This window comes from Tasmannia lanceolata, unplaced genomic scaffold, assembly GCF_043159265.1.
Source record: "Tasmannia lanceolata isolate RefF3 unplaced genomic scaffold, GAP_Taslan_0.1 ptg000036l, whole genome shotgun sequence".
Taxonomy (NCBI): Eukaryota; Viridiplantae; Streptophyta; class Magnoliopsida; order Canellales; family Winteraceae; genus Tasmannia; species Tasmannia lanceolata.
In genome coordinates this window covers 5,265,171-5,290,952 of record NW_027518713.1, presented here as the reverse complement: position 1 = coordinate 5,290,952, position 25,782 = coordinate 5,265,171, and the positions used below count along the sequence as shown (strand labels likewise).

Sequence of the window (25,782 nt, the reverse complement as noted above, 5' to 3'; positions counted from 1 at the left end):
CCACTCCACCGAGACCTCTTGGTGCTTTCACTACGGATTCCCTTAATGGTGGGGAATCAACCAAATTACAATGGTTCGGCTCTGCCTTGCAAGACTCGCCACGAACCGGAGAAAGCTCTGCGTCTACGACACTCGCTCTTGAGATGGCTACACGTCTCTTCACACTCGCTAAAAATACAATGTTCTTCAAAGAAAGAAAACTAAAAATCCCTTTACAAGGGTTACAAAGGATGGATGTAGATGTACAAATTTAAGCCTAATCCACTTCCTTGGTTAGAGATGAGAGAGGCTAGAACACTTTGGTTTGATCTTTAGAATGTTCAAAATAATGTTCAGAGATGGTTTAGAAAGGTTTAGAAGATAGTGTATATAAAGCCCATTTGAAAATATGACCGTTTGGGGGTAAAACTGTAAAAAATGGAGTTGAAAAAGTCAAAAAGAAAAAGCCCCAACGACACTTTTGCCAGGCCACTACGGTCGACCGGGCCACATCGGACGCCTTTTTTTATTTTTAAATTCTCTTTCGTCGTGGTCGACCGACCCAATGGCGGTCTTCTGGCGAGGACTACCTGTTTGCTCAAAAAATTCGGCTCAAAACCTTTATGCGGTCGACTGACGCTTGGCGGTCATCCGCCCCAACCATGCTGGATTGTTTCTGTATGAAACAACAACACATCCGCGGTCGGCAGGGACTACCTCGGTCGACCGGCCCCGATAAGTTTCGAGATGCCTAGAATTCCAGGTTCCATCTCGTGCTCGCCCGGCATAGCCCAGTCGACCGGCCCTATATGAAATTCCTTTTTTACTTTAAAAACTTTTGCTACTTTTGGGCCATGGACTTGATTCCCAAGCTGAAGAAGTCCAAGAAAGTGCAAAGGAGCCAAGACATTCCAAGAAGACTGAAGGTTCTTATTTTTAGAATGTATTTGGAGTCCTCTTGATTTTACGACTAAATGCACTTTGAAAAGATTTTCAAATGGTTTTTATACTTAACATTTTACATCTTTGAAAACCATCAACACACCCAAAAATGTGTTTGAAAACCTTGGACTTAAGCCCAAAGACCATAGCCCAAAAGCCCCTGATCTTTAAAGTTAAAATGAAATTTTTAATAAGGCCGGTCGACTGGGCTAGGCTGGGCGACCGCAGGATGGAACCTAGAAATCCAGGCCATCTCGAATTTTATCGGGCGACCGCGGATATGTGTCTGTTTCAAAACAGAACAATCCTATATGGTTTGGACGGACAAACGCCCCGGGTCGGTCAACCGGGATAGGTTTTTGAGCCAAATTTTTTGAGTAAACAAGCCTTCGTCAGGCGACCGCCGTGTGGCCAGTCGACTACGACGGTAAGAAATTTAAAAATAGAATACGGCGCCCGATAGAGGTGGATGGCCGTCATAGCCCGTTCGACTGCCGCGGTCGAACGGGCTATATATATAGCTCTTGGGGCATTTTCTGCTTGACTTTTTCAAGCCGTTTATTTACAATTTTACCCCAAATGGTCATATTTTCAAATACACTATATATATATCATTAAAACCTATCTCTATAAGCTTTTGAACATTTTGAGAAAGATCAAATCTCATTTCTCCTTGAGCTTCAACATTTTATTTCAAATGCTAAAAACCTCTTTGATCTTCCATTTCTACATGTTATCAAGAGGCACTCCATAGCGCTTTTATTTGTTTATTTCTTTGAGTGAATGTGTGCTTACAAAGTTGTAATCCGCCTATTAAGAGGCATTGAGAGTTTTACATTTAATTTGTTCTTCATGAGAGGGTCTTCTCTTCGGCACATAAAGAAAGGTGAAGAAAAGGGTCTCTGATTCGGCCCGTGAAGAACGGTGAATCATGTGTGAGGGTTTGATTCCCTTGCCAAGGCTTCGTGCGAGGGGCTTCGCTTTGGCCCTTGAGAATGGAAAAGAAAGGGTTTGTTCCCTTTGGAGATGAAGGAGTCGGGTGTTCGGCTTTATCATTTTAGTGGAGATCCCAAGGAGGTAAACTTGGAAGAGTGGAGTAGGTCAAGTTGTGACCGAACCAGTATAATTCTTGTGCCTTGTGGATGCTTGCTCTTTTCTCTCTCTCTCTCTCTCTTGCACGTGTGGTGATTGGTAATTTCTAACCTTACTTTTGTTATGCTTTAATTGAACATGGGTTAGTAAATGCACTTGTGTTAAATGTTATAAACCCTAATTGCATTATGATATCCATTTGACAAGGGTTAGTAAATGTGCATCATTAGAAAGTCTAAATCCTAGCTTTTATTGATATACATATTTGAACAAGGGTTAGACTAACTAGTGATTAATTAGAGGATTAATTTTTAATCTTCCTTAATTAAGCCTAAAATTTCTAATTGACCAATTCACCTCTTGGATTGTCACACCTGTACTTCAAATACCCTCTCATTCTCATCCCAAAAGTTGGTGAAAAGCTGGTTGACATCATCTCTAGGGTTTCAATACCATAGAAGATGGTCTTTCCCCAACTAAATCTAAGATTCGATACCATCTCATCCTAATCTCAATACATGGCTAAAACTCCTTCACACCATCTCGAGGGTCTCTAATGTCGAAAAGATTGATGTTTTATGAAGTTTCTAAAGTACTTTTTTCTTTTTTCAATCTTCATCCTTTATCAACTAAATCTAAGATTCAATACCATCTCATACTCATCCCAAAATTTGGCGAAAAGCTCCTTAACACAATCTGGAGGGTTCCCTATGTCTAAAAGATGGATGTTTTAAACAGTTTCTAAAATAAGAAACTTTCTATTTCTTCAATCTCCATCCTTCATCAACTAAATCTAAGATTCAATATCATCTAATCAAGATCTCATAACTTGGCTAAAAGCTCTTTGACACCATCTATAGGGTTTACTAAGTGTAAAAGATTGATGTTTTATAAAGTTTCTAAAATAAGAAACTTTTTATTTTTTCAATCTCCATCCTTCAGCAACTAAATCTAAGAATTAATACGCTCTCATTCTCAACTCAAAACATGACTAAAAGGCCCATGACATCATCTCTATAGTTTCCTATATCTAAAAGATGGATGTTTTATAAAGTTCCTAAAAAAAGAAACTTTCTATTTTTCAATCTCCATCCTTCATCAACTAAATCTAAGATTCAATACCCTCTATTCTCATCCCAAAACATGGCAAAAAGCTGGTTGATATCATCTCTAGGATTTCAATACGATAAAAGATGGTATTTCATCAACTAAATCTAAGATTCAATATCATCTCATCCTAATCTCAAAACTTGGCTAAAAGCTCCTTCACACCATCTCTAGGGTCTCCCATGTCTAAAAGATTAATGTTTCATAAAATTTCTAAAATAGGAAACTTTCTATTTTTTCAATCTTCATCCTTTATCAACTAAAGCTTAAATTCAATACCATCTCATCCCAATCTCAAAATTTGGCTAAAAGCTCCTTAACACAATCCCAAGGGTTTCCAATGTCTTAAAGATTGATGTTTTATAAAGTTTTTAAAAGAAGAAACTTTATATTTCTTCAATCTCCATCCTTCATCAACTAAATCTAAGATTAAATATCATCTAATCCAAATCTCATAACTTGGCTAAAAGCTCTTTGACACCATCTATAGGGTTTACTATGTGTAAAAGATTGATGTTTTATAAAGTTTCTAAAATAATAAACTTTTTATTTTATTAATCTCCATCCTTCAGCAACTAAATCTAAGATTTAATACGCTCTCATTCTCAACCCAAAACATGGCTAAAAGTTTCATGGCATCATCTCTATGGTTTCTGATATCTAAAAGATGGATGTTTTATAAAGTTTCTAAAATAAGAAACTTGATATTTTTCAATCTCCATCATTCATCAACTAAATCCAAGATTCAATACCCTCTCATTCTCATCCCAAAACTTGCAAAAAGCTGGTTGACATCAACTCTAGGGTTTCAATACGATAAAAGATGGTCTTTCATCAACTAAATCTAAGATTCAATATCATCTCATCCTAATCTTAAAACTTGGCTAAAAGCTCCTTCAAACCATCTCTAGGGTCTGCTATGTCTAAAAGATTAATGTTTCATAAAGTTTCTTAAAAAGGAAACTATATATTTTTTCAATCTTCATCCTTTATCAACTAAAGCTAAAATTCAATACCATCTCATCCCCATCTCAAAATTTGGCTAAAAGCTCCATAACACAATCTCAAGGATTTCCAATGCCTTAAAGATTGATGTTTTATAAAGTTTTTAAAAGAAGAAACTTTCTATTTTTTCAATCTCCATCCTTCATCAACAAAATCTAAGATTCAAAATCATGTAATCCAAATCTCAAAACTTGGCTAAAAGCTCTTAGACACCATCTCTGGGGTTTTACTAAGTGTAAAAGATTGATGTTTTATAAAGTTTCTAAAATAAGAAATTTTTGATTTTTTCAATCTCCATCCTTTAGCAACTAAATATAAGATTTAATACGCTCTGATTCTCTACTCAAAATATCGCTAAAAACTCCAAGACATCATCTCTAGGGTTTCCTATGTCTAAAAGATGGATGTTTTATAAAGTTTCTAAAATAAGAAACTTTTAATTTTTCAATCTCCATCCTTCATCAACTAAATCTAAGATTCAAAACCCTCTCATTCTCATCCCAAAACTTGGCAAAAAGCTGGTTGGCATCATCTCTAGGGTTTAAATACCATAAAATATGGTCTTTCATCAACTAAATCTAAGATTCAATACCATCTCATTCTAATCTCAAAACTTGGCTAAAAGCTCTTTCACACCATCTCTAGGGTCTCCTATGTCAAAGAGATTGATGTTTTATAAAGTTTCTAAAATAGGAAACTTTTTATTTTTTCAATCTTCATCCTTTATCTACTAAAGCTAAGATTCAATACCAGCTTATCCCCATCTCAAAATTTGGCTAAAATCTCCTTAACACAATCATGAGGGTTTCCTATATCTAAAAGATGGATGTTTTATAAAGTTTCTAAAATAAGAAACTTTATATTTCTTCAATCTCCATCCTTCATCAACTAAATCTAAGATTGAATACCATCTAATCCAAATCTCAAAACTTGGCTAAAAGCTCTTAGACACCATCTCTAGGGTTTACTAAGTGTAAAAGATTTATGTTTTATAAAGTTTTTAAAATAAGAAACTTTTTATATTTTCAATCTCCATCATTCACAACTAAATCTAAGATTCAATACCCTCTCATTCTCATCTCAAAACTTGGCTAAAAGCCTCTTAACACCATCTCTAGGGTGTCATATGTCTAAAAGATGGATGTTTTATAAAGTTTCTAAACTAAGAAACTTTTTATTTTTTCAATCTCCATCATTCATCAACAAAATCTAAGATTCAATACCCTCTCATTCTCATCCTAAAACTTGCATAAAAGCTCGTTGACATCATCTCTAGGGTTTCAATACAGTAAAAGATAGTCCTTTATCAACTAAATCTATGATTCAATATCATCTCATCCTCATCTCAAAACTAGGCTAAAAGCTCCTGGACACCATCTCTAGGATCTCCTATGTCTAAAAGATGGATGTTTTATAAAGTTTCTAAAATAAGAAACTATCTAGTTTTTCAATCTCCATTCTTTATCAACTAAATCTAAGATTTAATACCATCTCATCCTTTTCTCAAAACTTAGCTAAAAGCTCCTTAACACCATCTCTAGGGTTTCGTATATAAAAAAGATGTATGTTTTATAATGTTTCTAAAATAAGAAACTTTCTATTTTTTCAATCTCCAGGCTTCATTAACTAAATCTAAGATTCAATACCATCTAATACTCATCTCAAATCATGGCAAAAAGTTCCTTGACAGCATCTCTAGGGTATTCTTAGGGTAAAAGATTGTTGTTTTATAAAGTTTCTAAAATAAGAAACTTTCTATTTTTAAAAACTCCATCCTTCATTAACCAAATCAAAGATTCAATACCATCTCATTATCAGCTCAAAACTTGGCTAAAAGCCCTTGGACACCTTCTCGAGGTTTTCCTATTTCTAAAAGATGGATGTTTTACAAAGTTTCTAAAATAAAAAAAATTTCTATTTTTTAGTCTCCATCCTTCATCAACTAAATCTAGGATTCAATATAATCCTCATCTCAAAACTTAGCTAAAAGCTCTTTGACCCCATCTCCAGGGTTTACTAAAAGTAAATTTATAAAGTTTCTAAAAGAAGAAAATTTTTATTTTTTCAATCTCAATCATTCAGCAACTAAATCTAAGATTCAATACCATCTCATTCTAATCTCAAAACAAGGCTAAAAGCTCCTTAACACCATCTCTAGGGTTTCCTATGTCTAAAAGAATGATGTTTTATAAAGTATTAAAATAAGAAACTTTCTATTTTTTCAATCTCCATCCTTTATCAACTAAATCTAAGATTCAATACCCTCTCATTCCCATCCCAAACTTGGCTAAAAGCTGGTTGACATCATCTCTAGGGTTTCAATACCATAAAAGATGGCCCTTGATCAACTGAATCTAAGATTCAATACCATCCCATCCTCATCTCAAAAATTGGCTAAAAGCTCATTGACATCATCTCTAGGGTCTCCTATGGCTCATTAACACAACATCGAGGGTTTCTTATGTCTAAAAGATTGATTTTTTATGAAGTTTCTAAAATGAGAAACTTTCTATTTCTTCAATCTCCATCCATCATCAACTAAATCTAAGATTCAATACCACATAATCCTCATCTCAGAACTTGGCTAAAAGCTCTTTAACACCATCTCTAGGGTTTACTAAGTGGAAAAGATTGATGTTTTATAAACTTTCAAAAATAAGAAACTTTTTTATTTTTTCAATCCCCATCCTTCAGCAGCTAAATCTAAGATTTAATATCCTCTCATTCCCAACTCAAAACTTGGCTAAAAGCTCCTTTACATCGTCTCTAGGGTTTCCTATGTCTAAAAGATGGCTGTTTTATAACGTTTTTAAAAGAAACTTTCTATTTTTTCAATCTTCATCCTTCATCAACTAAATCTAAGATTCAATACCCTCTCATTCTCATCCCAAAACTTGGCAAAATGCTGGTTTACATCATCTCTAGGGTTTCAATACCATAAAAGATGGTCTTTCATCAACTAAATCAAAGATTCAATACCATCTCATTCTAATCTCAACCTCCATCCTTAAGCAACTAAATCTAAGATTCAGTACCCTCTAATTCTCATCTCAAAACTTTGCTAAATGTACCTTGACACCATCTCTAGGGTTTCCTATGTCTAAAAGATTAATATTTTAAAAAGTTTCTAAAATAAGAAACTTTCTATTTTTACAATCTCTATCCTTAATCAACTAAATCTAAAATTCAATACCCTCTATTCTCGTCCTAAAACTTTGCTAGAAGCTCGTTGACATCATCTATACGGTTTCAATACCATAGAAGATAGTCCTTCATCAACTAAATCTATGATTCAATACCATCTCATCTTCTTCTCAAAACTTGGCTAAAAGCTCTTTGACACAATCTCTAGCGTTTATTAAGTGTAAAAGATTAATCTTTCTTTAAGTTTCTAAAATAAGAAACTTTCTAGTTTTTAAATCGCCATCCTTCATCAACTAAATCAAAGATTCGACACCCTCTCATTCTCATCTCAAAAGTTAGCTAAATGCACCTTCACAACATCTCTAGGGTTTACTATCTCTAAAAGATAAATGTTTTATACAGTTTCTAAAATAAAAAACTTTCTATTTTTTCAATCTCCGTCCTTCATTAACTAAATCTAAGATTCAAAACCCTCTCATTCTCATCCCAAAACTTAGCTAAAAGCTCGTTGACATCATCTTTAGGGTTTAAATATCATAAAAGAGGGTCCTTCATCAACTAAATCTCTGTTTCAATACCATCTCATTCTCATCTCAAAACTTGGCTAAAAGCTCCTTCACGCTATCTCTAGCGCTTCCCATGTCTAAAAGATAGATGTTTTATAAACTTTCTAAAGTAAGATACTTTTTATTTTTTTTATTTCCATCCTTTATCAACTAAATGTAAGATTCAATACCATCTCATCCTCATCTCAAAACTTCGCTAAAAACTCCTTAACTCCATCGCAAGGGTTTCCTATGTCTAAAAAATGGATGTTTTATAAAGTTTCTAAAATAAGAAACTTTCTATTTTTTGAATCTCCATCCTTAATCAACAAAATCTAAGATTCAATACCATCTAATCGTCATCTCAAAACTTCGCTAAAAGCACTTTGACAACATCAAGTGTAAAAGATTGATGGGTTATAAAGTTTCTAAATTAAGAAACTTTTTATTTTTTCAATCCACATCCTTCAACAACAAAATCTAAGATTTAATACCCTCTCATTCCCAACCTAAAACTTAGCTAAAAGCTCCTTGACAGCGTCTTTAGGGTTTCCTATAGCTAAAAGATTGATGTTTTATAAAGTTTTTAAAAGAAGAAACTTTCTATTTTTTCAATCTTCATCATTCGTCAACTAAATCTAAGATTCAATACCCTCTCATTCTCATCCTAAAACTTGGCCAAAAATTGGTTTACATCATCTCTAGGGTTTCAATACCATAAAAGATGGTCTTTCATCAACTAAATCAAAGATTTAATACCATCTAATCCTAATCTCAAAACTGGGCTAAAAGCTTCTATGGTCTCCTACGTCTAAAAGATTGATGTTTTATAAAGTTTCTACAGTAGTTAATCTTCATCCTTTATCAACTAAATCTAAGATTCAATATCATCTCATCCTCATCTCAAAATTTGGCTAAAAGCTCCTTAACACAATCTCGAGAGTTGAAAAAAATCTGGGTTTTTGGGTGATGGAGCTCTGGGTTTTTGGGTGAGTAACCTCCTTCTGTCTCCCCCTTGCTCCGGCGAAAGCTGGCTGAGGCTGGCGCAGCAGCTAGGGCCCAAGCCCTTCTCGTTCTCCTCTTTCCTTCTGCAAAGTTCTGGCCTTTGTTTCCTCGATGGAAACTAAGCCTCCTGACCCCGGAAATCCTGGTCATTTCATTGATTTCAATTCAGCTGATGCTTTTAACAAGAGTTGTTGCCAATCAACTCCTCCTCCAAGGAATCCACCTCAACTCTGTAAGGAAGACAAGCTGGGTTCTGGTTCCTCTCGTCCAAATCTGTTCAACTTGCAGGTTTCCTCCCAGCCGCCTAGAGGTAGTCGCCTCCTATCCAACCAAGATGTTGATAATATTCAGGTATCTTCTGCCCTTAATCCCGTTTCCCAGGCCCCTAATCGCTCCACCAACAAGAAGAAGAAAACTCAGATCAAGAAAAGCCCACCGGCCTTTCTATCCCCTTCTGGTTTAGATCAAGTAAAATTGCCCCCTCCCCCCAGCTCCAACAGTAAATGAGTTCTTATTATCTGCTTCCTTAAGCTCCAATGAAATCTTTCCTCTTAAGGAAAGCCAAAGGTTGAAGATGACTCCTACTTCTGGAAATATTGACAACCCTGTGGGCAATATGGGACAGGCTGGAAAAGCAAAGTTAGGTATGGAATCCTATGTGGATATTACCCATGATACTCTTTTATCCACTGAGTCAACACAAAGCCCACCAAGTACGGGCCCACCCATAAACCAAACGCTTGTTGCGGCAGGGAAAATTGAACTGCTGTCTAGGTTTGTACAGGGTGCGCAAACCCAGTTTCTGGACCAAGCAGGACTTTTCTTGGGAGTTGTCCCCACTCAGGACCCTCGTCAGCATCAAGAAAGCAAGGTAGTGGCTATTGAGTTAGGCACTGGTCAGTCAAAACAGCAAGGTGAAAAAGAGGAGGGAAATTCGAATTTTGAACATCAAAGGGGGTTCTCCTTTGATCCTTTCCCTAGCTTATGTAAAACAGGTAATAGGGAACCCCCAAATACAGAGTCTCCTTGGAGTTCTCTGTTTGAAAGGAAAAAAGCAAAAGAACCCTCAACCCTTCAGTTTGTAAATCCAGCTATGGAAGATGGCAGAACAAAGAAGATAACATTCCTGGCTGATGAAGTTACTGAGGCTGGGAATAAATGGAGAAATGCTCTGGTGGGATATTTCATAGGTCGCAGACCTTATTTCTTAAATCTGAGAGAAAATCTCTCAAAGAAGTGGAAGCTCAGAGGAGAATTACATCTTGTTTCTTTAAACAATGGGTTCTATCTTTTCCAGTTCACATGCCCTGATGACTGTGAGGCTGTCCTAGAGTCTGGGGACCACTCGTATAGTGGAAGACCACTGATTTTGCGGAAATGGAGACCAGGGATGCCATTTGAAAATCTCAAGCTCACATCAATTCCTATTTGGATTCGATTGCCCGGGCTTCCTCTAGAGTTTTGGTCTGCTAACGGGCTTAGCAAAATTGGTAGCTTTATTGGAAATCCTTTGTACATGGATACTCGAACAACTGAACAATCCAGGCTAAGCTATGCTAGGTTGTGTGTTGAAGTTGAAGCAGGGGCTGAATATCCGGAGGTCATTCCCATTCATTCGCCATATGGTGTCCACAACCAGTTTGTTGAATATGAATGGAAGCCAACAGCATGTACAAACTGTAATAACTTCAGCCATCCCTCAGAGGCATGTCCCAAAAAAGTTCAGCAAACCTACCCCAAAAGCAAAATGGAATGGCGACCTGTCTCTGTTCAACCGCAAGTTGACAAGGTTGTATCCTCTACTGTTACTACTCAGGATGGAAATTCAGATAAGTCAGTAACTGTGAGTGTAATGGCTACCTCTAAGAGCCCACCAACTTACCAACATTCTCAGCAGAATACTCAAACCCAGAACAGTTTTGCTCTATTGGGGGACAACGATTCAGATGAAACTACTGTTACTCCTAGTACTGACGAATCCATGACGATCCCCAATGAAGTTCAGTGTTATTCTCCTTCCCTTGCTCTTGAGCCTGATCCCCTAAATACAGAAGGGCAGATTACTGGTAATGTTGAAACTCCTGCTGAAGATCCTAAATTGGGCCTTGATCAGCAACCCCTCCGTAATAGTCCTGGGCATGCTGTTCCCTCTTCTCACATATTGCTCAAGAAGGAAAACCTGATGTCCATGATTATGGTACAAGAGCCTACGTCCCCAAGACCCAATGCTACTCAAAAACTTGTATCCAATGATCAGTCTAGCAGCTTGGAATATTAGGGGCATTCGCTCCGAAACAAAGCGGGCAGATATCCGAAGACTTATAATAGAAAACAAGTTATCTCTTATCTGCCTCCTGGAAACTAAAGCCTCCAAAGAAGATATGCAAGGCCTCATCTCTGATATCTGTGATAACTGGTATGTCCATGCCAATTATGATTATACTCGCAAGGGTCGCATTTGGGTTCTATGGAACCCCCAAGTCATTCAAATCCAAATAAGTTCATTGTCTTTTCAACATATTCATGGTGAGTGCTTCATCCCTGTCTCTAACCAGAAATTTGAGTTTACTGCTGTTTATGCTTCCAATAACCCAGCTGAAAGACGTATCCTCTAGGGTACTATGGGTGGGATTGCAAATGTTATTCAAAATCCGTGGATCTCGTTGGGGGATTTCAATGCTATCCGATTCTCTGAGGAGAACTGGGGAGGAGCTGATCCGGTTCAACATGATATGGATGATTTCAATATGTGCATTGACAACTGTTCTCTAACCGATCTAAGGGCTGTTGGGCAATCGCTGTCATGGAACAATAGCTCTCGGACTGGTAACCTGAAGCTCCGGAGATTGGACAGAGCCTTAGTAAACGTGGAGTGGCTGACCTCTCACCCAAAATCTGTCCTTCTATACAAGAACCCCGGTTTATCCGACCATGCTCCTATAATAATTACCCTCTGTCCTAAAGAATCTAGTGGAGGTAAACCTTTCAAGTTTCACAACATGTGGTTATCTGACCACTCTCTTTACCCTATTGTTGAACAAGCTTGGTACTGCAAAATAAAGGGGAACCCCCTGTTCAGACTCTCCAAAAAACTCCAAAACGTTAAGCATGCTATCAAAGAGTGGAATAAAAATGTTTTTAGAAGAGTTGACATTAAGGCTCCTCTCCTTAAGCAAAATCTTGATAACATCCAGAGCCAGCTTGCTGGGGACCCTGCTAATCTTGCCCTTCGTCAGGAGGAACTCACCGCTCGCGAGGAATATCGATCCATTGCTAACCAAGAAGAACAGCTCTACCATCAAAAGTCTAGAATTGACTGGCTTAATCTGGGTGATTCAAACACTGCCTTCTTCCATGCTGCAATGGCAATGAGAAGAAACCAAAATTCGATTCATGGAATTCAGCTCCCAAATGGTGAAATTTCTACAGATCAAAGTGTTGTGGAAGAAACGATTGTAAACCACTTCAAGGACCTGCTGAATCATAACCAAAGTCTCATGAATGATGTTCCTGAACCCCTTTTTCCCTTACCTGCTGAAGAAGCTAATCACCTAATTCGTCCCTTCACTCCTGAAGAGATTAAGGACTCCAGATTCAGAGTCGATGGTAATAGAGCCCCGGGTCCGGACGGATTCAATGGAAATTTCTTTAAAAGATTCTAGTACATTGTGGGTGATGAGGTAGTGGCTGCAATTCAATTCTTTTTCCGAACCAGTAACCTCCCCCCTGCCCTGAACTCCACCTTCATTGCTTTAATCCCTAAATGCAACAATGCTTCCATGCCTGAACATTTCAGACCCATTGCCCTTTGCAACTTCATTTACAAGGCCATTACAACGCTGATGGCATCCCGAATGAGCAGAGTAATGTGTAAAATTATTAGTCCAAATCAATCTGCTTTCATTAAGGACAGACTGATTCAAGATAATGTGCTTCTCACTCATGATCTCTGTCACAACTTCCACCAGGATACTAATAAGAAGGCAATGTGTATTAAACTTGACCTCAGGAAGGCTTATGATAATGTTCTTCATGCAGCCCTTATCAAATTCATGCTCAAAATTGGGTTCCCTCAGGTCTGGTGCAATTGGGTACACAATTGTATCTCCACCGCCTCTTTCTCGATCCTTATAAATGGATCCTGAAGAGGATTTTTCAAAGCTACAAATGGGCTTAGACAAGGAGATCCTCTCTCTCCCATCCTCTTCTGCCTTATCATGGAAATGCTATCTGTCATTCTAAACAATGCCCTTTTAGCTGGGAGAATCTCTACTCCCTTCCGGAAAGGTCATCTTCAGATCACTCATGTATTGTATGCTGATGATGTTATAATTTTTTCCTCCCCGACTTCTAATTCTAGTGCAGGTATTCAAGAATGTCTTGATAAATTCAAAGCAATTTCAGGTCTGGAAGCTAATCCTCAGAAAAGTGAATTGTTCATCACTGGAGTTAATGATCAAACTAAAAGGGATTTGAGTTCCCTCCTAGATATCAAACAAGGTACTCTCCCCATTCGATACCTGGGTCTCCCTTTGGTTACCACCCGTCTAACTGCAAGGGATTGCCAACCTCTTCTCAGCAAAATCCGTAATAAGTTAGCTCTGTGGAGTAACAAGCACCTCTCGAGAGCGGGTAAAGTCGAATTGATCAAGACTGTGCTATCGTCCTTTCAAATTTACTGGTCTGCTACGTTCAACATTCCTACTGGGGTTCTTAATTCGATTGAAAAGCTTTTCAGGGAATTCCTCTGGTCTGGGAAGAAAAGCTACCATCCTGTCTCTTGGGACACTCTTTGTAGGCCAAAGCAAGAAGGGGGAACTGGTATCCGAAATCTCTCTGATATGAATAGAGCTGCTCAAATCAAGCTCCTATGGCAAATCATTGCTGACAGAAATTCTTTGTGGGTTAAATGGTTTAAATTGAAATATCTAAGGAAGAAAAATTTCTGGTCCAGGCCCATGCCTACTAATCCTCCTTGGGGGGTTAGGAGTATCTTCCATTGCAGATCCTTGGCTATCTCTCAGATTTGCTATAGTGTTGGTGAAGGTAAGAACGTTGATTTTTGGACCCAGCCTTGGCATCCCAATGGGCCTGTCTATTCCCAAACATCTGAAGGCATAACTTTCAACCTTATCAATTCTGCTTCCATTGCAGACATGAAGAAAGACGGAAGCTGGTCCCATATCTTAAATCAATCCCATCTCAGTGATCTCAGAGGCATCATTCAATCTGGCCTGTTTGGCCCTACTGACAAGGCTATTTGGAAACCCTCTCCTAGTGGCTTATTTACTACAAATTCTGCTTGGGACTGTCTTAGAAACCACCACCCCCCATCTCCCTGGTGGAAAGTTATTTGGAATAAAGGCCACATTCCGAGGTATAGCTTCATTGCCTGGCAAGCCTTACTGAACAGACTTAGTACTCGCGATAGACTATACTTCTTGGGCCGAAATAGTGACCTCAAATGCCCTTTATGCAGAGCTGTTCCTGAATCTGTCGATCACCTGTTCTTTAATGGTTCTTTCTCTTCGTGGATCTGGCGTACTATCACCTGGAAATGTGGATATAGACGAAGACCTCACAAGACTCTTTTGAAAGAAGAGGAATGGATCCGCTGCAATTTCAAGGATGATGGTCAGGCTTCAACCCTCATTAAGGTGGGTTTCTGTACTGCCATCTATATGATCTGGTGCGAAAGGAATAACAGAATTCATGGCAAACCTCCAAGACATAAACAGCTCATCCTCCAGACCATCCTTAGTGCTATTCGAGGTAGAATGCTTCATCTCCACCTAAATGACATAAGGAACCCAAGAAATATAAAAACTGCTGAAAGTTTTGGCCTTGCTTGTATCCAAAAGGATCAGATTGCCCAGTTCTGTTCTTGGGAATGTCCTAAAGCTAATTGGTCCAAACTTAACTCTGATGCCGCCCTGGTCAATGACAAAGCTGGGCTTGGTGGGATTATCCGAAACTGGCATGGGGATACTCTAGCTCTGTACTCTATCAGAGCTGATGTTGAGGACATTCACCTTCTTGAAATGAAGGCAATTTATTATGGTATCAAGTTGGCTGCTGCCAAGGGCTGCCACAATTTGTGGATTGAATCTGACTCGCTGATATCTGTAAATGTCATTCTTCATCTTTGGCAAACCCCCTGGAAGGCTATCCCAATCATTCACAATATTAGACAAATCCTCTCCACCTTTAAGGAATGGCATATCTCCCATAACTGGAGGGAAGCAAATGCGGGGGCGGATTTTCTCTCCAAACCTTACTGCTGCTGTGAAGGTGATGACATTCCCATCCATCTCATCCCCCAAGACCTTAAAGACATTACCTCCCTCGATGCTTCAGGGACCTCCTACCCGAGATTATAAGAATTCTTTATGTTTATCACCTGGAAGACTTTGATTGCCTTCGTTCCTCTGGCTCGTTTCCTCATCTCTTGGATCTTGTTAGTGCCTTCTTGGGCCTCTATATTTATGCTCTGTACTACTGATTTTTCCTTGTTTGGTCCTTGGTCCTTCTGTACTAGGCTTTTTAAGCCTCCATAGCTCCTTGTATTTTCTTTAGTTCTTTAATGAATTCTGGTCGGGGTCTTGCCTAACCCCTCTTTACCGATCAAAAAAAAAAAAAAACAATCTCGAGAGTTTCATATGTCTAAAAAAGATGGATGTTTTATAAAGTTTCTAAAATAAGAAACTTTCTATTTATTCAATCTCTATCATTCATCAACTAAATCTAAGATTTAACACTATCTAATCCTTATCTCAAAACTTGAATAAAAGCTCGTTGACATCAGCTCTAGGGTTTAGTTAGTCTAAAAGATGGATGTTTTATAAAGTTTCTAAAATAAGAAACTTTCTATTTTTTCAATCTCCATCTTTTATCAACTAAATCTAAGATTCAATACCCTCTCATTCTTATCCCAAAACATGGCTAAAAGCTCGTTGACATCATCTCTAGGGTTTCCTACATCTAAAAGTTGTATGTTTTATATTGTTTATAAAGTAAGAAACTTTCTATTTTTTCAATATCCATAATTCATCAACTAAATCTACGATTCAATATCATCTCATCATGATCTCAAAACTGGGCTAAAAGCTCATTGACACCATCTATAGGGTTTCCTATGTCTAAATGATGGAGGTTTTTTAAACTTTCTAAAATAATAAACTTTCGATTTTTTCAATCTCCATCCTTGATCAACTAAATCTAAGATTCAATACCATCTTAGATTACATTGATGAAGGATGATGATCGAAAAAATAGAATGTTTTTAATTTTAGAAGCTTTATAAAACATCCATCTTTTAGACATAGGAGACCCTAGAGACGCTGTCAATGACCTTTTAGCCATGTTTTGGGATGAGGATGAGATGATATTGAATCCTAGATTTAGTTGATGAAGGATGGAGTTTGAAAAAATAGAAAGTTTCTTATTTTAAAAACTTTATTAAACATCCACCTTTTAGACATAGTAAACCTTAGAGATGGTGTCAAGGTGCTTTTAGCCATGTTTTGGGATGAGGATGAGATAATATTAAATTTTAGATTTAGTTGAGGAAGGATGGAGATTTAAAAACAGGAAGTTTCTGATGTAAAGAAACTTTATAAAACATCCATATTTTAAACATAGGAAACCATCTATATGGTGTGAATGAGCTTTTAGTCAAGTTTTGAGATGAGGTTTAGATGGTATTGAATCTTAGATTTAGTTGATGAAGGATGGAGATTGAAAAAATAGAAAGTTTCTTATTTCAAAAACTTTATAAAAAAATTCATCTTTTAGACATAGGAAACCCTAGAAATGGTGTAAAGGAGCTTTTAACCAAGTTTTGGAATAAGGATGAGATGGTGTCAACGAGCTTTTAGCCAAGTTTTGGGATGAGAATGAGAGGGTATTGAATCATAGATTTAGTTGATAAAGGATGGAGATTGAGAAAATAGAAAGTTTCATATTTTAGAAACTTTATAATACATAAATCTTTTACACTTCGTAAACCTAGAGATGGTGTCATGGAGCTTTGAGCTAAGTTTTAGGATGACTTAGCGATGATATTGAATCTTAGATTTAGTTGATGAAGGATGGAGAAAAAATAAAAAGTTTCTTATTTTAGAAACTTTATAAAACATCTATGTTTAAGACATATGAAACCGTAGAGATGGTGTTAAGGAGCTTTTAGTCATATTTTGAGATGACGATGCGGTGGTATTGAATCTTTAATTTAGGTGATGGAGGATGGAGATTGAAAAAATAGAAAGCTTCTTATTTAAGAATCGTTAAAATATCCATCTTTTAGACTCACTAAACCTTAGAGATGGTGTCAATGAGCTTTTAGCAATGTTTTGAGATGAGGATGAGATGATATTGAATCTTAGATTTAGTTGGTGAATGATGGAGATTGAGAAAATAGAAAGTTTCTTATTTTAGAAACTTTATAAAACAACAATATTTTAAAATTAGTAAACCCTAGAGATGATGTTAATGAGCATTTTGCCAAGTTCTGGGATGAGAATGAGAGGGTATTGAATCTTAGAATTAGTTGATGAATGATGGAGATTGAAAAAATAGAAAGTTTATGATTTTAGAAACTTTTTAAAACATAAATCTTTTAAACATAGGAAACCCTAGAGATGGTATTAAGGAGCATTTAGCCAAGTTTTGGGATTAGGATGAGATGGTGTCAACGAGCTTTTAGCCAAGTTTTAGGATAAGAATGAGACGGTATTGAATCTTAAATTTACTTTATGAAGGATGGAGATTGAAGAAATATAAAAATTTTAATTTTTAAAACTTTAGAAAACAACAATCTTTTACACTTAGTAAACCTTAGAGATGGTGTCAGGGAGCTTTGAGCTAAATTTTGGGATGAGTTAGCGATGGTATTGAATCATAGATTTAGTTCATGAAAGATGAGGAAGAAATTAAATTTTTTTTATTTTAGAAACTTTATAAAACATCTCTTTTAGACATATGAAACCCTGGAGATGGTGTAAATGATCGTTTAGCCAAGTTTTGAGATGAGGATGCGATGGTAATAAATCTTAGATTTAGTTGATGAAGTACGGAGACTAAAAAAATAGAAAGTTTGTGATTTTAGAAAATTTCTAAAACATCAATCTTTTCGATATAGGAAATCCTATAGATGGTGTAAATGAGCTTTTAGCTAATTTTTAGGATGAGGATGAGAATTGAAAAAACTGAAAGTTTCTGATTTTAGAAACTTTATAAAACAAACATCTTTTAGACATAGGAAACCCTACAGATAATGTCATGGAGCTTTTAGCCAAGTTTTGAGATAATGATGAAATGATATTAAATCTTAGATTTAGTTGATTAAGGATGGAGATTGGAAAAATAGAAAGTTTCTTATTTTAGAAACTTTACATAGCATTCATCTTTTAGACATAAAAAATCCTAGAGATGATGTCAAGGAGCTTTTAGCCAAGTTTCGAGATGAGAATGTGAGGGTATTGAATCTTAGATCTAGTTGATGAAGAATGGAGATTGAAAAAATAGAAAGTTTCTTATTTTAGAAACTTTATTAAACATCAATATTTTAGACTTAATAAACCATAGAGATAGTGTCAAGGAGCTTCTAGATTCATCTTTTAGGGTATCTAAACCCTAGATATCATGTCAACGAGTTTTTAGCCAAGTTTTGAGATGAGAATGAGAGGGTATTGAATCTTAGATTTAGTTGATAAAGGATGAAGATTGAAAAAATAGAAAATTTCTTATTTTAGAAACTTTATGAAGCATCCATCTTTTAGACATATGACACCCTACATCCATCGTTTAGCCATGTTTTTAGATGAGTTAGCGATGGTATTGCTTCTTAAATATAGTTGATGAAGGATGGAGAAAAAATAAAAAGTTTCTTATTTTAAAAATTTATAAATTATCTATCTTTTAGACATAAGAAATCCTACGGATGAGGTGAAGAAGCTTTTAGCCAAGTTTTGATATCAGGATGAGATGGTATTGAATTTTAGATTTAGTTGAGTAAGGATGGAGATTGAAAAACAGGAAGTTTCTGATCTAAAGAAACTTTATAAAACATCCATCTTTTAGACATAGGAAACTATCTATATTAGTGTGAAGGAGCTTTTAGGTAAGTTTTGAGATGAGGTTTAGATGGTATTGAATCTTAGATTTAGTTGATCGAGGATGGAGATTGAAAAAATAGAAAGTTTCTGATTTTTGAAACTTTATACAACATCCATCTTTTAGACATAGGAAAACTTACAGATGGTGTCAATGAGGTTTTAGCCAAATTTTGAGATGAGGATGAGATAACATTGAATCAGTTGATGAAGGATTGAGATTGAAAAAACAAAATGTTTCTGATTGTAAAAACTTTGTAAAACATCCATCTTTTAAACATAGGAGACCTTAAAGATGGTGTAATTGAGCTTTTAGCCAAGTTTTGGGATGACGATGAAATGTTATTTAATCTTTGATTTAGTTGATGATGAATGGAGATTGACAAAATATAAAGTTTCTTATTTTTTAAACTTTACATAACATCCATCTTTTAAGGTATTAAAACTCTAGAGATGATGTCAACAAGCTTTTAGCTAAGTTTTGGATGAGAATGAGAGCGTATTGAATTTTAGATTTAGTTGATGAATGATGGATATTGAAAAAATAGAAAGTTTCAGATTTTATAAACTTTATAAAACATCTATCTTTTAGACATTAGAAACATTAGAGATCGTGTCAAGGAGCTTTTATCCATCTTATCCTCATCCCAGAACTTGGCCATCTTTAGGGTTTACTAAGTGTAAAAGATTGATGTTTTATAAAGTCTCTAAATTAAGAAACTTTATATTTTTTCAATCTCCATCATTTATTAACTAAATCTAAGATTCAATATCATCTCATCCTCATCTCAAAACTTGGCCAAAAGCTCCTTCACACCATCTCTAGGGTTTCTTATGTCAAAAGATTGATGTTTTATAAAGTTTCTAAAATTAGAAACTTTCAACTTTTTCAATCTCCGAACTTCATCACCTAAATCTACGATTTAATACCATCTTATCATCATCCTAAACTTTAGGTAAAAGCTCATTCACACCATCTCTAGGGTCTCATATGTCTAAAATATGGATGTTTTATAAGCTTTCTAAAAAAAGAAACTTTCTATTTTTTCAATCTCCATCCTTTATCAACTAAATCTAAGATTCAATACCATCTCATCCTCATCTCAAAACTTGGCTAAAAGATCTTTGACACCACCTCTAAAGTTTCCTACGTCTAAAAGATGGATGTTTTACAAAGTTTCTAGAATAAGAAACTTTCTATTTTTTCAATATCCATACTTTATCAACTAAATCTATGATTCAATACCATCTCATCCTCATCTCAAATCTTACCTAAAAGCTCCTTGACACCATCTCTAGGGTTTATTCAGTCTAAAAAATTGACGTTTTATAAAGTTTCTAAAATAAGAAACTTTCTATAACTTTCTATTTTTTCAATCTACATCCTTCATCAACTAATTCTAAAATTCAATACCATCTTATCATCATCCTAAACTTTAGGTAAAAGCTCATTCACACCATCTCTAGGGTCTCATATGTCTAAAATATGGATGTTTTATAAGCTTTCTAAAAAAAGAAACTTTATATTTTTCAATCTCCATCCTTTATCAACTAAATCTAAGATTCAATACCATCTGATTCTCATCCAAAAACTTTGCTAAAAGCTCGTTGACATCATCTCTAAGGTTTCCTATGTCAAAAAGATTGATGTTTTATAAAGTTCTTATAATAAGAAACTTTTTATTTTTTCAATCTCCATCATTCATCAACTAAATTTAGGATTCAATATCATCTCATCTTCAGCGCAAAACATGGCTAAAAGCTCCTCAACACCTTCTCTAGGGTCTTCTATGTCTAAAAGATATTTTATGAAGTTTCTAAAATAAGAAACTTTCTATTTTTTCATTCTCCATCCTTTGTCAACTAAATCTAAGATTTAATACCATCCCATCCTCATCTCAAAACTTAGGTAAAAGCTCTTTGACACCATCTCTAGGGTTTCATATGTCTAAAATATGGATGTCTTATAAAGTTTCAAAAATTAGAAACTTTCTATTTTTCAGTCTCTATCCTTCATCAATTAAATCTAAGATTCAATACCCTTTCATTATGATCCCAAAACCTGGCTAAAAGCTCATTGACATCATCTCTACGGTTTTCGATGTCTAAAAGGTGGATGTTTTATAAAGTTTCTAAAATAAGAAACTTCCAATTTTTCAATCGCCATCCGTAATAAACTAAATCTAAGATTCACTACCATCTCATCCTCATCCCAAAACTTGGCTAAAAGCTCCGTAGCTCATTATCTTCTTTAGGATTACAACCCAGTGCACTTAGGATGTAGGGCCCACCTGCATTAGTTTAGGGCTAACTAGCATTAGTTAGGACATATAGGGAGCCTTAAAACTCATAAATAAGTGGAACCTAACTAATCATATGCAATAAGCTATTACCAATTAGTCAAGTATAGTTGATTGAGTGTAGGATAGCAGTCTCAGATTTGTTAGGCATTGTAGTTTAGAGTAGGTGCGAGAACTATGTGGCCTTAATTCCTGTATAGGCGAGGATGCGTAGGCTGGAGAACTATGTGGCCTTAATTCCTGTATAAGCGAGGATGCGTAGGCTGCTTCAGATGAACATCAGACTATCCAAGATTTAGGCAAAAAAATAATTAGAGTCTTAGGGTTTGTTGTTAGTGATATAAGGTTTGTGTTTGTAGTTATCATTGTTTCTTGCATAAGACCATGACAGTAAGCCTTCTTTCAGACTAGGATTATTTTCTTATTTGATTACTCACATGTTTAGCTGTAGCTCTCACATGCTTAGCTGTAGCTCTTTACTATTGCTGCTTATTACTTTTGCTATCATCTACTGGCATTTGCTCATTGTACAAGTTTGTCTCTTTAGCTATAGTTATGCATGCGTTTGTTTACCGCTTTCTTAGATGTGATGAGTTAGGATTAGATCTGATATGTGGAAACAGGTAGCAAGGTTATTTGGCATTGGATTGGCTCTAGTCTTCTCCGCCTCCCTGAGAGATGGTGGATCCAAGTGCTCATTCTGATGACAAATGATACTGATACCAACTCTTTTTAGGCATAGATGTTAGATGTGATGTGTGGACACCATCTCTAGGAATGTCTAAAACATAGATGCTTTATAAAGTTTCTAAAATAAGAAACTTTCTATTTTTTCAATCTCCATCCTTCATCAACTAAATCTAAGATTCAATACCATCTCATCATTATCTCAAAACTTGGCTAAAAGCTCATTCACACCATCTCTAGGGTTTACTAAATCTAAAAGATTAATGTTTTATAAAGTTTCAAAAGTAAGAAACTTTCTATTTTTTCAATCTCCATCCTTCATCAACTAAAGCTAAGATTCAATACCCTCTCATTCTCATCCCAAAACATGGCTAAAAGCTCGTTGACATCATCTCTAAGGTTTCCTATGTCTAAAAGATTGATGATGTTTTATAAAGTTTTCAAAATAAGAAACTTATTATTTTTTCAATCTCCATCCTTCATCAACCAAATCTAAGAATCAATACCATCACATCATCATCCCAAAACTAGGCTGAAAACCCCTTGACATCATATCTAGGGTCTCCTATATCTAAAAGATGGATGTGTTTTTAAGTTTCTAAAATAAGAAACTTTCTTTTTTTTCAAGATCCATTCTCTCTCAACTAAATCTAAGATTCAATACCTTATCATCCTCACCTAAAAACTTGGCAAAAAACTCCATGACACCATCTCTAGGGTTTCCAATGTCGAAAAGATATGCTTTATAAAGTTTTTAAAATAAGAAACTTTCTATTTTTTAAATCTCCATCCATCATCAAATAAATCTAAGAATGAAAACAAATACTTCCTCATCTCAAAACTCTTCCTCATCTCAAAACTTGGCAAAAACCTTCTTTACACCATCTCTAGGGTTTACTAAGTCTAAAATATTGATGTTTTATGAAGTTTCGAAAATAAGAAACATTCTATTTTTCAATCTCCATCCTTCATCAACGAAACCTAAGAATCAATACCCTCTCATTCTGACCCCAAAACTTGACTAAAAACTCGTTGACATCATCTCTATGGTTTCATATGTCCAAAAGATAGATGTTTTATAAAGTTTCTAAAATAAGAAACTTTCAATTTTTCAATCTCCATTCGTTGTAAACTAAATCTAAGATTCAATACCATATCATCCTCATCTCAAAACTTGGCTAAAAGCTCTACGACACCATCTCGAGGGTTTATTCAGTCAAAAAGATTGATATTTTGTAAAGTTTCTAAAATAAGAAACATTCTATTTTTTCAATCTCCATCTTCCATAAACTAAATCTAAATTCAATACCCTCTCATTCTCATCCCAAAACTTGGCTAAAGCTCGTTGATATCACCTCTACGGCTTCCTATGTCTAAAAGATAGATGTTTTATAAAGTTTCTAAAATAAGAAACTTTCTGTTTTTTCAATCTTTATCCTTCATCAACTAAATCTAAGATTCAATATCATCACATCCTCATCCCAAAACATGGCTAAAAGCTCATTTACACCGTGTCTAAGGTCACCTACCTCTAAAATATTGATGTTTTGAAAAGTTTCTAAAATAAGAAACCTTTTATTTTTTCAATTTTCATCATTTATAAACTAAATCTAAGATTCAATACCATCTCATCCTCATCTCAAAACTTATCTAAAACCCCCTCGACACCAACTTTTGGGTTTCCTATGTCTAAAAGATTGATTTCTTACAAAGTTTCAATAATAAGAAATTTTCTATTCTTTCAATCTCCATCCTTCATCAACTAATTTTAATATTCAATATCATCTCATCCTCATCTCAAAACTTAGCTAAAAGCTCCTTCACACCATCCCTAGGGTTTCTAATGTCTAAAAGTTAGATTCTATCCTTCTCCAACTAAATCTACGCTTCAATACCATCTCATCCTCACCCCAAAACTTGTCTAAAAGCACATTGACACTATCTCTAGGGTTTCTTATGTCTAAAAGATGTAAGTTTTATAAAGTTTCTAAAATAAGAAACTTTCTATTTTTTCCATCTCTATCCTTCATCAACAAAATCTAAGATTCAATACCATCTCATTCTCATCTCAAAACTTAACTAAAAGCTCCTTGACACCATCTTAACGGTTTACTATGTCTAAAAGATTGATATTTTGTAAAGTTTCTAAAATAAGAAACTTTCTATTTTTTCAATCTTCATTATTCATCAACCTAATCAAAGATTCAATACCCTCTCATTCTCATCCCAAAACTTGGCTAAATGCTCGATGATATCATCTCGAGGGCTTCCTAAGTCTAAAAGATGGATGTTTGATAAAGTTTCTAAAATAAGAAACTTTCTATTTTTTCAATCTTCATATTTCATCAACTAAATCTAAGATTTTATACCCTCTCATTCCCATCCCAAAACATAGTTAAAAGCTCGTTCACATCCACTCTAGGGCTTCTAATGTCTTAAAGATGGATATTTTATAAAGTTTCTAAAAGAAGAAACTTTCTCTTTTTTCAATCTCAATCCTTCATCAACTAAATCTAAGATTCAGTATCATCTCATCGTAATCCCTAAACATGGTTAAAAGCTCTTTGACACCGTGTCTAGAGTCCCCTATATCTAAAGATGGATGTTTTATAAAGTTTCTAAAATAAGAAACTATCTATTTTTCAATCTTCATCCTTTATCAACTAAATATAAGATTTAATACCATCTCATCCTCATCTCAAAACTTAGCTAAAAGCCCCATGACACCATCTCTAGGGTTTCAATCTTATGGCTAAAAGCTCCTTCGCACCATTTGTAAGGTTTCCTATGTCTAAAAGTTGATGTCTTATACAGTTTCTAAATAAGAAACTTTCGTTTTTTCAATTTTCAACCTTCATCAACTAAATGTAAGATTCAATATCATCTCATCCTCATCTCAATACTTAGCTAAAAGCTCGTTGATACCATCTCTAGGGTTACCTATGTCTAAAAGATTGATGTTTTCCAAAGCTTTTAAATTATGAAACTTTCTATTTTTTCAATCTTCATTCTTTATCAACTAAATTTCAGATTCAATATCATCTCATACTCACCTCAAATCTTGGCTAAAAGCCCCTTCACTCCATCTCTTGGGTTTCCTATGTCTCAAAACTTGGCTAAAACCTTCTTTAAACAATCTATATGATTTACTAAGTCTAAAAGATTGATGTTTTACAAATTTTCTAAAATAAGAAACTTTCTATTTTTTCAACCCCCATCCATCATCAACGAAATCTTAGATTCAATACCCTCTCATTCTGATCCCAAAACTTGGCTAAAAGCTCGTTAACATCATTTCTAGGGTTTCATATGTCTAAAAGATGTTTGTTTTAAAAAGTTACTAAAATAAGAAACTTTATATTTTTCAATCTCCATCCGTCGTAAACTAAATCTAAAATTAAATACCATATCATCCTCATCTCAAAACTTAGCTAAAAGCTCCTTGACACCATCTCTAGGGTTTATTAAGTCTAAAATATTGATATTTTGTAAAGTTTCTAAAATAAGAAATCTTCTATTTTTTCAATCTCCATCCTTCATCAACTAAATCTAAGAATTAAGACCCTCTCATTCTCATCCTATGACTTGGCTAAATGCTCGTTGATATCATATCTAGGGCTTCCTATGTGTAAAAGATGGATGTTTTATAAAGTTTCTAAAACGAGAAACCTTCTATTTTTTCAATCTCCATCCTTAATCTACTAAATCTAAGATTCAATATCAGCTCATCCTCATCCCAAAATATGGCAAAAAGCTCCCTGACACCGTGTCTAGGGTCTCTTACATCTAAAAGATTGATGTTTTGTAAAGTTTCTAAAATAAGAAACTTTCTATTTTTTCAATCTTCATCATATATAAACTAAT

At 35.2% G+C, this 25,782-nt stretch overlaps 1 protein-coding gene across 1 annotated transcript; it reads left to right on the top strand.

The window, feature by feature from the left end:
• Positions 1-11,440: 11,440 nt before the first annotated feature.
• On the top strand, positions 11,441-12,481 carry LOC143859718 (uncharacterized). Its single transcript, XM_077370368.1, has one exon. The coding sequence runs from the start codon at positions 11,441-11,443 to the stop codon at positions 12,479-12,481; it is 1,041 nt and encodes a 346-aa protein (XP_077226483.1).
• Positions 12,482-25,782: the final 13,301 nt, after the last annotated feature.

Bases quoted from the DNA above. Each gene is read 5' to 3' on its own strand.
- LOC143859718 (XM_077370368.1), top strand. From the start codon at position 11,441: ATGGGTGGGATTGCAAATGTTATTCAAAATCCGTGGATCTCGTTGGGG.